The sequence below is a fragment of the Pleurodeles waltl genome, chromosome 7 (assembly GCF_031143425.1).
Source record: "Pleurodeles waltl isolate 20211129_DDA chromosome 7, aPleWal1.hap1.20221129, whole genome shotgun sequence".
In the NCBI taxonomy this organism is placed as follows: domain Eukaryota; kingdom Metazoa; phylum Chordata; class Amphibia; order Caudata; family Salamandridae; genus Pleurodeles; species Pleurodeles waltl.
In genome coordinates, this window is record NC_090446.1 from 1,345,669,609 (window position 1) to 1,345,683,581 (window position 13,973).

General features: G+C 46.6%; 1 protein-coding gene across 1 annotated transcript in view; it reads right to left on the reverse strand.

The window, feature by feature from the left end:
- PPP1R12C (protein phosphatase 1 regulatory subunit 12C) overlaps positions 1 to 13,973 on the reverse strand; it is a 615,622-nt gene that overhangs the window by 136,288 nt on the left and 465,361 nt on the right. The window contains exon 15 of the mRNA XM_069201799.1: positions 2,853 to 2,958. Coding sequence (XP_069057900.1) covers positions 2,853 to 2,958 — 106 coding nt within the window. The remainder of the gene's footprint in view (positions 1 to 2,852; positions 2,959 to 13,973) is intronic.

Here is a 13,973-nt window from a genome sequence, read left to right on the forward strand (position 1 = left end):
GTTTATCTGAGTAAAACAACAAAAATCAAACATACACAAGCATTATCACCACTTTTAAAAGATTAAATGTGATTTTAGTTCCTTGAAATCAATACAGCACTTGACTGAGGCAAAGTACCTGAGATGCATCAAACAAAGATGATGTGGGCCGTAGGGGAGGTGATGCGTTGAGAGCTGCAGATGCATCAGTTCCTTACTGCTGCACGTGAGGTGATGTGTTGGTTCCTTACTGCTAGGCAGGGGAGGTGATGTGTTGGTTCCTTACTGCTAGGCAGGGGAGGTGATGTGTTGGTTCCTTACTGCTAGGCAGGGGAGGTAATGTATTGGTTCCTTACTGCTAGGCAGGGGAGGCAATGTATTGGTTCCTTACTGCCACAGGGGAGGTGATGCGCCATTTGTGACACAAAGCGTTGGTTCCTTACTGCAGAGCGGTGTCTATGAAGAAAATGGCAACCAGGGACAATGCATTTATGATGCGTCAAATGTCAAGCCATGATGAGGTCTCACAGCAATGAAGACGACGCTGAAACCGGAGTCAGAACTGTGCACACAGACTTCGGTGCTGGTAACTCACGCAGTAGGGGTTGTTCTGATGTGCTGCGACAGCAAGCTGAGGCCTGCACTGAAAACTGTAGTCTTTGCATCAATCGCAGACTTGCAGCAATGCTTCTGTTCGGAATAAAGTGTGCAAGTTGATGCAGGCATTTTCTTCTTTTAGCATCAAAAACCTCCTTGGTCCAATGGCTCAGTTTGGATTTGGCACCACTTGACAGGACAGGGCTCTCAGCAGAGGAGACTAGGTGCTGGCAATTAAAGTATCTGATGTCCCTGAGACTTAACAGGACGCAAGCTCAACTCAAGCTCTTGGAGAACCTCAGAAAGCAGGATGTAGAAAGACAAGTCCAGTCCTTTAACTCCCAGGACAGAAGCAGCAGGCCAGCACAACAAGGCAACACGCAGAGTGGCAGTCCCTCCTACAGCATCCAGCTCTTCCATGTTCTGTGCTTGTCAGTGGTCCAGTACTTATATCCATTTCTGTCTTTCAAGTAGGCAAACTTCAAAGAGAAGTCTTTGCAGCGCACAAGACCCTGCCTTTCTTGCCCTGGCCGGAGACATTCCAGGGGGGTTTAAGCCTGATTTGCGTAAGGACAGGCACATCCCTATTCAGGTGCAAGTATCAGCTCCTCCCACCACTCTAGCTCAGGAAGACCTATCAGAATATTTAAGGTGCACCTCAGCTTCCTTTGTTTGTCTAGAGCGAATTCGCAAACAGCTCAGCTGTCATTCTGACCCAGACATGTATTCGACAGACAGGCAGAGGCACAGAATGGTTACGCAAGAAAATGTCCACTTTCTAAAAGTGGCATTTTCAAACTCACAGTTCAAAAGCAACCTTCACCAAAATATGTATTTTTAAATTGTGAGGTTGGAGAACCCCTAAACTCTGCCATCTCTATCTGCTCCCAATGGGAAATTACACTTAATTTCAAGGCAATCCCCATGTTACTCTATGGGAGAGATAGGCCCTGCAATAGTGAAAAAAAAGAATTTAGCAGTGTTTCACTATCAGAACATGTAAAACACACAAGTACATGCCCTACTTTTTAAATACACTACACCATGCCGAGGGAGCTGCCTTGGGCCTACCTTAGGGGTGGACGTAGATGTATTAAAAGGGAAGGTTTGGGTCTGGCAAGTGGGCACATTTGCCAGGTCGAAATAGGAGCTTACAACAGCCCACACAGACATTGCAGTGGCAGGTCTGAGACATGTTTACAGGGCTAATCATGTAGGTGGCACAATCAGTGCTGCAGGCCAGCAGTAGCATTTGATTCACAGGCTCGTAGGCACACATGGCACACTATACCAGGGGCGTACTAGTAAATCAAATATACCAATCATCGATAAACCAATTATCAACACAATTTAAACAGAGCATATGCACTTTAGCACTGATTAGTAGTGGTAAAGGTCCCAGAGTCCTAAAGCCAACACAAACAGGTCAGAAAAAAAGTAGGAGGAAGAAGGTTAAAAGTTTGGGGATAAACCTGCAAAAAGGGCCAAGCCCAACACAAGTCAATTGTCAAGACCCCTTGTTGGAGAATTAAATGGCAGTTAAGAATTTGAGCGCGGCCTAATAGATATTCTGCATTTTAAATATTAGAGCATTTATTTTTATCCCAGTTTGCCACCGTACTAAGAATATAATCTAATACTAACTTTCTCCACATCGATATCAAATGTATGTTATTAACTCATAAAAATAATAATTATACTTAAAGCAATTTTGTTACTGGAATTAACAATAGTGTTTGGATAAAATAAAATCAGCAAGTGTGCCAAGATACAAAAGCATAGATGAAATCAAGGCAAAGCTTGATTAAAGGAATGAAATATTGATAAACATATCGGGCCATTGTTGTAGAAAGAAAAACAAGATACCATTCATTGTGTTAGCTATTCTGGGGTTCAGCTCCAATTTCAGGTCATTGCCCCACTGTGAGCACACATAGGACCACACGCACAGCACCCAAAAGGGAGAAAAAAATGAAAACTAGAGTTCTAAGGGTGCAAAGTACTTGGATGACTGTCAAGATACATAAAGGGTAAACAAGATATCAAGAAGAATATTACTCATTTTTCTTCCAGGGCAATAGGCTGTTTAGTGCCTGTGTCGGTCTCCGACTGTCCCACACAGATACTACATTATGAATGCTCTTGGTTCCTAGTGACCTGGCACTAGCACCAGGCATTGTTTAACAGTTGTATAGACCACAAGGTAATGAGGCACTACACTGCCAGATTTGGCCAGAGGACTTGTTAGAAGAACTTCAGAAGTCAAATGTTCTCACCTTTCTTGGCCTGAGTGTGCGTTACTAAAGAATTCACAGTATAATGAGAGTGGGACGACAAAGAGGATGTATCAGTGCTTGGTAATCGAGTTCGCCTGGCAAGGTCCTAGAAAGAGAAAGAAAATTTACAAAGCAGATATTATGTTAATACAAACCATCAAACTCAAACAACAGAAGTCAGAGTAACATTAGCATTTGTTAAAATCCTGGAATCGGAGCAACTGTAAGAGGGTATGAAGCACCCCACATATGGTAATTTTATTAAGTAACACGATTATTGACCCCCAAGTGACAGGTGGCAGCACAAGGAAAATCCTGTGGGATTGCAAGCTTAAGTCGATCCTGCTTGGTTGATCCCTTAAAAGAGTAATATTTTTCAGGGTTGCAGGAAGGTGGCTCTTTATATAATGAACTAGAATGAGGTACACTGTGCAAAGAGACAAAGCGATCCCCATAGGTATCACAGAGGCACAACTGACATCCCAAATGCTCTCTAACTGGATATTGTGGTCGAGCAGTTAGGCATTTCAGAGGGGAGTGCTAAGCATGTAAGGCCCACAATCATACAGTAAGAGGCACACAAATACAACACCAATTTAAAAAAATAACATACTTATATATATTTTTAAAACATTGTATTGGCATTTCAGCTTCATACAGAATCACCAAGTAATTTGCATTAAGAAGCAGTGCTGCCATAAGTATTTGTGAAATCCAAAAATATTACATTACCCTCATAAAAATAAAGGCAATGGTAACCAGCATAACAATTGCAAACAATCCCCCCCTCTCCCACCGCCCCCAGGCTAGTTCACTGTATCTGTTAGCTCCAGTAGGGTGGTTTAGAACACCTGGCTTCCTTTTTAATGTCTCAGTGAATACTGATCAATGGACCATCACTTCTACATCAACATTCTGCAGGTCCTCCCCTGTTTCCTCCAGATGTCTTCCATTCTCTGCCTCCCCAGAGTCCCTGTCTTAGGCACCCGATGTATTGATGGGGGTATTATGCCTATCATCCGTAAGCTCATGTACCATGGCCCTCCCCCATGCTAGCAGATCATCTGCCAATTCTCTTAATATTGGCCTCTTCCGCACCTACTCATTTGTCTTCGAATGTGTTGGGCTGAGCAATCTAATGGCTATCCGACTTTTGGCCAAGGTCAAGCCCAGTAGTGTACATTTCCTGCTCAGCTTCGCCCCAGCAAACATTGCTTAAGAACCCGTTCTTGTGGTTGTCCAGTCACCCACTGTAAGTGGTGTAAAATCATGTCCTAGTAGTCTATAATTGAAGAACAGGTCCACATAAGATGTGGGAAGTCTGCCGATGTATACCGGCATTACAGGCAGCCTGCACTTTTCGCAGGATATATTATATGTAAACACTTGGGGGTAAGCCTAAGGTGTGGCAAAGGCAAGCCAGTCTGTCCCCGGACTGCACCAAGACCCCCGTGGTCCTTTTTCCAACCTGGCCTACATGAGGGACGAATTGCTGACGTTATACAACAAAGGTGAACAAACGGACTGCAAGGTCTGTGATCGTAAAAGTAATTTAAATCAATTTTGCTGCCCTTCATGTAATTACCTCCTTGGGTAAAACACCACTGGGGCTCCAGTGAAAACCTCCTGCCAATTCTTAGATGTTCTGTGCAGGTACTAAGCAGCTCACCTGATTTTATTACTGGTGTGCTACTTAGTACCAGATCCCTTGTTAAAAATCAGTTCAAATTCGCAGAATTGACAGACTGCTATGCCTCAGATGTAGTATGTCTCACTGAAACTTGGACCGACTATTCGTCGGACCCAGACCTACAAATTGCCATCCCAGAGGGATAGGACATGTACAGAGTAGACAGACAGAGTAAGGGGGCAGGGACAAGGGTGGGGAGAGGTTTGTGATTATTTATTGTCATTTCATTAATGTGGTAGTCAATCCTGTTACTCAATTAGGGAAGCACTGAGGTTTTCCTCTGAATCTGATAACACTACTACTTTCAAAGACACTTCGGGGTACCGTCCACCTGGGCCAAGAGACAGTTGTGTTATAGATGTCCAGAACTTTTTGGAATCTTGTATGGAGTTCCCCAATTTTACGTTGCTCAGGGATTTGAACTTTCATTTAGAACTTGAGGATAGGACTGAATCAGAGCTTTTGGGCGACTGACTTTGCAGCTTTGGCCTTAAACAGTAACCTAACCAACCCACCCATAAGGCCAACCATTTGTTGGATGAGATATATATATATTTTTAAATAATGCATCTAAGTTTTGATAAAGCTCTCTGAGTTGGTTGGATCATATAGCAGTCATTTTTAAACTTCCAGTCCCAGCTAGAAAATCTGTTAATCTGAGCTTTAGGCAAACTGAGTTCTCCCTTGGCATAAAATTGATAGTTCAGTGTTGGACACCTGACTAAATAGGCATAGTCCAGTACTCAACACTAATGTTGAAGATGCCACTGCAAATTATACTACATGGATAGGATACACTCTGCAATTTCAGAAACTTTACAGAAAAAGTCAATCTGCCAGGTGGTATTTTCCTGAGCTAACAAAGCTTAAGCAGAAATATAGGGCCCAAGAACAGAGATTGGGGGGGGGGGGGGGGGGGGGGAAGAGGGTTGGGAGTACAGCTTTGAAATAGGGGCACAACATTGGCTGTCTCCCCACTGGTATTTCCCAGCCATGCAGTAACTGGCACAACCTACATGCCTACAGCTCCACTGCCAGGGGGAACACCAAGGAGCACCCAGGGCACCCCTGTCTAATGCGCCTCGGTTTCTGGATTACCCCAACACCATTCGCCCAGTGCATATTTTCAAAAGTGGCTGTGTATAGAGCAGCCGCACCCAAGCGATATATTTGGGGCCCAGTCCTACCCTGTCAATCACTTGCCAGAATTACTCCCAACAGACTGAATCAAACACCTTTCTATATCTAGAAACACGAGAGCGTATTGATCTTGATCTAGGCAGGGTGCTTGCATTATGTGTGCCAGTCATCTCAAGTTGCAAAGGGTGTTCCCACTGGGTAGAAATCCCAAATGGTTGAGTTGGACCAGTCTGGGTAAGTGGTGAAGTAAGTGTTTCGCAAGAATTTGCCCTAGAATCTTTTGATCCACATTCAGTATCGAAAGGGGATCAAAGGAGGCCACATTCAACAGATTTTTCTCTGGTTTGGATACCAGTATAATATGGGCTTCCTGCATGAGAGGAAGTAGTACTCCATAGTTCAAGGGCCTCACCAAGGGGAGCAATTTATCATGGTCTCCAGTAATGCCCTATTCAGCTCAGCAGGTATGCAATTCTCTCCTGAGGCCTTGGCAGTTTTTAGGCAGTCTATAGCCTGTTGGGGGGGGAGGGGGAGCTATAATTCAGACCATTCATGCTCAAGACACAGCAGCACTTTAAAGTCTAGGTAGGCAGATACCTCAGCCAGAGAGAACGTCGCAGGAGAGTCTCATACCTCTCGGAGATGGTAAGCCATGGTTTCATTTAGTGCTTGCTGTATGCAGAGCACTTGTCCCGTTGGGTCTTTAATCTGCAGCACTGAGTCAGTGAGGCCTTCCTGCTGTACCAGCCTGGCCAGCAATCTACTTACTTTGTCCCCTTCAACATCTAATTGCAGTCTATGATAACGTCACACGTTTCTCCAATCTTTCCCACAGTGACAGGACTTATTTCTTAGTCTCCCGGCATAAAGGGCGCACTGTTGGCTCATCCAGAAGAGCACTCTCCAGAGACACTCAAACGTTAGATCCTTCACTCGTGTGCATCTGATACCAGTAGTGGTTGACATGCCCACCACCTGCAGCACCAACTTCATGGCCTCTGTAGGAACCTGGCTCTCTATTTGGTGCACTAAAAAGAATTACGCTGTGCAGAGAGTCCAGTAGACCCACAATTGGTTTCCAAAGGCAAAAAGTAGATAGGACTAATGATCTATTTTTTTGCTAGTGTGGCCGAGCAGTCAGGCTTATCAGAGGGCAGTGCTAAGCATTTGCTGTACTCACAGAGACAATAAATGAGACGCACTCAAAGAATAAATCCGAGACCAATTTAGAAAAATAACACTTCTTCTTTATATATACTTTAAACTCAAAAACTTAGTTATAAGGTAAGTAAGTATTTTCTTTGGGGAGGTATAAGAAAAGGCGCAGGGGTTTCTACCAGTGGAGATTCTAATGGCTAGGGACTGCAACTGTGTCCTGGATCGGGAGTTAGACCGGTTTCCTGCATAGCTGGGCACCAAACCTCAAATGACTGAAGGCCTCAGACAGATGATGCGGATAGTGGGTTTGGAAGGTATTTGGAAAACTCACCTCTGTAGGAAGCTGGCTATGCACATGCTATACCAAAATGAGGTATGGTGTGTACAGAGTCCAGGGTTTCTCCAGAGGCTTAACAGAGGCTAAAGTAGGTAATACTAATGTTCTCTTTTGTGGTAACGCAGTTAGGCTTATCAGAGGTGTAAGGAAATGCCTCCTTGGGATGGTTACCCCCTGACTTTTTGCCTTTGCTGATGCCAAGTTATGACTTGAAAGTGTGCTGGGACCCTGCTAACCAGGCCCCAGCACCGGTGTTCTTTCCCTAAACTGTACCTTTGTCTCCACAATTGGCACAGCCCTGGCACCCAGGTAAGTCCCTTGTAACTGGTACCCCTGGTACCAAGGGCCCTGATGCCAGGGAAGGTCTCTAAGGGCTGCAGCATGTCTTATGCCACCCTAGGGACCCCTCACTCAGCACAGACACACTGCTTGCCAGCTTGTGTATGCTGGTGGGGCGAAAATGACTAAGTCGACATGGCACTCCCCTCACAGTGCCATGCCAATCTCACACTGCCTGTGGCATAGGTAAGTCACCCCTCTAGCAGGCCTTACAGCCTTAAGGCAGGGTGCACTGTACCACAGGTGAGGACATAGGTGCATGAGCACTATGCCTCTACAGTGTCTAAGCAAAACCTTAGACATTGTAAGTGCAGGGAAGCCATAAGAGTATATGGTCTGGGAGTCTGTCAAACACGAACTCCACAGCACTATAATGCCTACACTGAAAACTGGGAAGTTTGGTATCAAACTTCTCAGCACAATAAATGCACACTGATGCCAGTGTGTACTTTATTGTAAAATACACCCAGAGGGTGCCCCCTGAAAACATACCCGACTTCCAGTGTGGGCTGACTAGTTTTTGCCAGCCTGCCACACACCACACATATTGCTGGCCACATGGGGAGAGTGCCTTTGTCACTCTGTGGCCAGGAAAAAAGCCTGTACTGGGTGGAGGTGCTTCTCACCTCTCCCTGCAGGAACTGTAACACCTGGTGGTGAGCCTCAAAGGCTTACCCCCTTTGTTACAGCGCCACAGGGCATCCCAGCTAGTGGAGATGCCCGCCCCTCCGGCCACTGCCCCCACTTTTGGCGGCAAGGCTGGAGGAGATAATGAGGAAAACAAGGAGGAGTCACCCCCCAGTCAGGACAGCCCCTAAGGTGAGCTGAGGTGACTTACTTTTAGAAATCCTCCATCTTGTAGAAGGAGGATTCCCCCAATAGGATTAGGGATGTCCCCCCCCATCCCCACAGGGAGGAGGCACAAAGAGGGTGTAGCCACCCTCAGGGCCAGTAGCCATTGGCTACTGCCCTCCCAGACCTAAACACCTCCCTAAATTCAGTATTTAGGGGCTCCCAGAACCGAGGAAGATAGATTCCTGCAACGTAAAGAAGAAGGACGGCTGACCTGATGCCCTGCAGTGAATACGGAGACGACAACTGATTTGGCCCCAGCCCCACCGGCCTGTCTCCCTATTTCAAAGAAAACTTTAACAGCAACGCATCCAACAGGGTCCAGCGTTGCCCTGTTCAAGAAACTGCAACTTTTTGAAACAAAGAAGCAACTTTTAAAGACCCCACGTCTCCCGCCGGAAGCGTGAGACTTTCCACTCTGCACCCGACGCCCCTGGCTCGACCTGTGGGAAACTAACACTACAGGGAGGACTCCCCAGCGACTGCGAGCCCGTGAGTAGCCAGAGTTGACCCCACCCCCTGAACCCCCACAGCGACGCTGGCAGAGGAAATCCAGAGGCCCCCCCCTGACCACGACTGCCTGCTTCAAGGAACCAGACACCTAGAAAACACACTGCACCTGCAGCCCCCAGGACCTGAAGGAACCGAACTCCAGTGCAGGAGCGACCCCCAGACGACCCTCTCCTAGCCCAGGTGGTGGCTACCCCGAGGAGCCCCCCCTGTGCCTGTCTGCATCGTTGAAGAGACCCCCGGGTCTCCCCATTGATTCCTATTGAAAACCCGACACCTGTTTGCACTCTGCACCCGGCCGCCCCTGTGCCGCTGAGGGTGTACACTCTGTGCCTGCTTGTGTCCCCCCCCGGTGCCCTATAAAACCCTCATGGTCTGCCCTCCGAGGACGCAGGTACTTACCTGCTGGCAGACTGGAACCGAGGCACCCCTATTTCCATTGAAGCCTATGTGTTTTGGGCACCACTCTGACCTCTGCACCTGACCGGCCCTGAGCTGCTGGTGTGGTAACTTTGGGGTTGTCTTGAACCCCCAACGGTGGGCTACCTTAGACCCAACTTGGAACCCTGTAAGTGTTTTACTTACCTGTGAACTTAAATACTTACCTCCCCCAGGAAATGTTGATTTTTGCACTAAGTGTCCACTTTTAACAGCTTATTCCCATTTTTGTCAAAACTGTACATGCTATTGTGATTATTCAAAGTTCCTAGAATACCTGAGTGAAATATCTTTCATTTAAAGTATTGTTTGTAAATCTTGAACCTGTGGTTCTTAAAATAAACTAAGAAAATATATTTTTCTCTATAAAAACCTATTGGCCTGGAATCAGTCTTTGAGTGTGTGTTCCTCATTTATTGCCTGTGTGTGTTCAACACATGCTTAACACTACCCTCTGATAAGCCTACTGCTCGACCACACTACCACAAAATAGAGCATTAGAATTATCTCCTTTTGCCACTATCTTACCTCTAAGGGGAACCCTTGGAACCTGTGCACACTATTTCTCACTTTGAAATAGTATATACAGAGCCAACTACCTACAAGAGGGTAGTGCAGAGCATTTGTTGTACACACAGAGTCAAGAAATGAGGAACACACTCAATGATTTAACTCCAGTCCAATTGTTTTTATATAGCAACAATATGTTTTGTTATTTTATCACTACAACCAAACGTTTTTTGTTGCAGGTAAGTACAGTTGTAAGTATCAAGCAAATGTATCAAATGTACTTTGTTTGGATTTTGAAGAAAAACACAGTTTACAAGTAACACTTTTCACTTTCCCTCTCCTCCAAAACAAGATGGGGGATTCTGCAAGGACTCCACAGGGCTTCCCACTAGGTCTCCACTAGGTCAACCACACAGCTAAGTGTCCTGCCAGGAATGGCAATGCAGGTTTAAATAAAGGATTTTGTAAGATTAGTACTTTAGAAGTTGGAGCTGATGCAAAGGACGTCTATTTGGCCACTCTGGCTCACTCCGCCTTTTTATATAAATTTAGATACCATGATCACCAGAATCAGGTCAGTACTTTTTGAGATAGGAATGGTTACTGTTTTTAAAAGTTGACAGTTTAATTTTTGGGCACGCCAACGTTATCCTATGGGGGCAAAAACATGTACTGCATTAGGGCACTTCACAGCGACTTACGGGGCTGTTCTCCAGGACTTAAGATGAGTATGAGGCAGGGTGCAAGGCCACACCAACAGGCCAACTCAGAAAGCTCTGGTGCATCTAGTTGCAAAAAACTGTTACGGTGTCATTTCCTATTCACTTTAGTGGGAAATAGTCCAGTTGGAAAGTTGCTGCAGTGACGGAATGGAAGGACAGTCCAGGGGAAATGAGGTTCGACCCTTGAGGTCCTCGGTCACGTGGGGACAATGCTGGTTCATTCCTCCTCAGGCTGTGGGCTAGGGAGCAGTGGTGTCTTTTGGCGTCGGTCCGGTGCTGGGGTTCCTCATGTTGCGGGAGCCCTGCAGAGAGTCTGCAGGCGTGGACTGGGGTTCCAGCCTGACCAAGCCAGCAAGTGGGCTCAGATCTCCAGAGCTTAGTAGTTCTCCACTCCTTGGTCCGGGCCAGTTTGGTGCAGCGGTATCCTGAGGCGTCTGGTTTCTGTCTCCTGATCACTCATGGCTGCAAGGGGGTCTGCAGAAACAGAATGCAGATGCTGTCTCGAAGTCCACAGTGGGCAAACTCAGAGTGAGCTTCATCTCTGGAGGACCTGGGGACCACGCTGACAATTGGCCTACTTCAGCACAGGCTAGGCTGCTCAGGTGTAGTGGCGATGTCCGGCACCTGGTTACTGGCGGTTCTGATCCTCTCAGTTCTTTCTTGGGGTGCCTGAGAATGCAGGGGAGCAGTTCCTCTACTCCAAGGGAGATCTTCCTGGTGATAGACTAAGCACTGGAAGCTCTCCCAGTTTCCTGGAGCCTGCGGCCAGACAGGTCAGTTGTTTGAGGGTTGGGTGCAGCAGGCAAGCAGGGTTGGCACACATCAGTCGTGCTCCTTGAGTTCAGTAGGCTTCTTGTCCACTCCTGTTGTGTCCAGTGAAAGTGTGAGCATATGAGAGAGAGAGGGAAAAGAGAGGGAAAAGAGAGGGAAAAGAGAGGGAAAAGAGAGGGAAAAGAGAGGAAAAGAGAGGAAAAGAGAGGAAAAGAGAGGAAAAGAGAGGAAAAGAGAGGAAAAGAGAGGGAGAGAGAAAGAGAGAGAAAGAGAGAGAAAGAGAGAGAAAGAGAGAGAAAGAGAGAGAAAGAGAGAGAAAGAGAGAGAAAGAGAGAGAAAGAGAGAGGAAAGAGAGAGAAAGAGAGGAGAAAGAGAGAGAAAGAGAGAGAAAGAGAGAGAAAGAGAGAGAAAGAGAGAGAAAGAGAGAGAAAGAGAGAGAAAGAGAGAGAAAGAGAGAGAAAGAGAGAGTGTGTGTGTGTGTGTGTGTGTGTGTGTGTGTGTGTGTGTGTGTGTGTGTGTGTGTGTGTGTGTGTGTGTGTGTGTGTGTGTGTGTGTGTGTGTGTGTGTGTGTGTGTGTGTGTGTGTGTGTGTGTGTGTGTGTGTGTGTGTGTGTGTGTGTGTGTGTGTGTGTGTGTGTGTGTGTGTGTGTGTGTGTGTGTGTGTGTGTGTGTGTCACACTCTCCCCATGAGGGAAGCCAAATCTGCATAAAGACAGCAGGCTTCTTTCAAGTTCCCTGCTTTGGCATGCAGGCCATCCTATGTGGAGGGAAGTAGCACACCCCAGCCTAAACAGGCTTTTGTTTACGAGCTCCAAGAGTAAAGGCTCTCACCCTGGGGGTCAGATACTCATCTGTATGTGGCAGACTGGCCTTAGGGCTGTAAAGCCTGCTGTAGTGGTGGCTTACAAATACTACAAGCAGTGTTCAAGGGGACATGGCACACAAAGTGTATGCCATGTCATGTTTACACTTTTAGGGAGCACCTTGTCACGCAGTCTGCAATGGCAGTCCGCATGAGGTTGGTGCAGCAAAAGCTGAGCTTTTAGGGACCTTCTTTAGTACCTCGACCCTAGGTACCAGAGGTACCATTTACTAGGGGTTTACAGAGGTGCTAAAGGGGCCTGGCCACTTGGGGATCAGGTAACCAGGTTTCTTGTTTGGGGAAGGAACACTGGCACAGGGGGTGGGCAGGGTGCCAGTGCACTTCAAAGTTGCATAAAAAAAGGAAAAAAGTCTGTGTGTGTAAAAAAGGCAAAAGGTTTGTGTGTTTATGGGGGATTGGGGAGGTATAAGGGGTTCAATTTAAGGATGCTAAGGGGGAGTAAAAGACAGCAATTTAAGGGTGTTAAGGGGAGTGAAGGGTAGCAGCCAATGGCTATTTACCCCTGGGCTACACCCCCTACACAACTTCCTTTGGGGAGTGGGCATCACCATGTCCTAGAATTCCTAATTCCACAAGACAGTGAAATTCCTAACTTCTTGTTCACTTCAGGCTGTCACCCAGAGATATGTCCAGCATTGCAGTGCAACACGCCTCATGCATAGATACTTTTCCCACCTGCCCTGGTGCTAAATGGGACTCAGGGCAGGGATTTGCCTCTCCCTGGTCTGGGTGATGTGGGGTACAAATGTCAAGGATGGCAAGGCTGTTGAAGCCCCTAGCCTTGGTATGCAGATTTACTAGCGATCCTGTTGGAGGTGATAACATCTCCTGCTAGAGTAGGCATTGTATATGACATTGGAGAGCAGAGGCTTTCACCTCCAGGGGGTCAGAAACTCATCTGTGGTGGCAGGCTGGTCGATACCAGGACAAGTAGGTGTCAGGGGGCACCTCTAAGGTGCCCTTCTGGGTGCTTGTCATAATAAATGCAATACTGACATCAGTATGGGTTCATTGAGACTGTGTTTGATACCAAACACCACTATTTTCCATGCAGCCATCATGTAGCTGGGCTACTTGTGCTGAGAAGTGTCCAGCACATGCCTTAAGATGGCTGCCTTGTCACTTGCAAAGCCTAGGAATAGAACTAGACATCACAGGGGCATATTTGCTCATGCAGATATGTCCTCACATGTAGTATGATGCACCCTGCTTTAGGGCTCTTATGGCCTCCTGCAGGGGAGACTTACATATAATGCATGCAGTGACTTTGGCATGGCACACAATGGGTGTGCCATGTTGTGTTTTCACTCACTATTTGCACACTGACAGTTTGCAATGGCAGGCTGTGTGCAATTTGCGTGCGGGTCCCTTCGGGTGGCATAAGATGGGCTACAGCCCTAAGGGACCCTCTTTAGCACCCATGCCCTAGGTACCTAGGGTACCATTTAATAGGGATTTACAGAGGCACTAATGTTTTGTTTTAATTTGGCAATAGACCTACTTTGTTTTAAGGAAGGAGAACTGGCACGGAGGTCTCATTAGCAGGCCTCAGTGCACTGTCAAAGCCAGAAATCAGCATCTACTCGTTCTAAAAAGGTTCAAAAAGGTGGGTGGCATCAGCAAAGGAGCACAGTTTCCTACAGCAAACAGAGACTTCTAGAAGACAGAGGCCGACACCACCAGTGCAAATAAAAATAATTTATTGCAAAGACATGCACTGCTTTTCGTCCCTGCATATACATGTTTAAGTAATGAGTGCACATTTACAATAT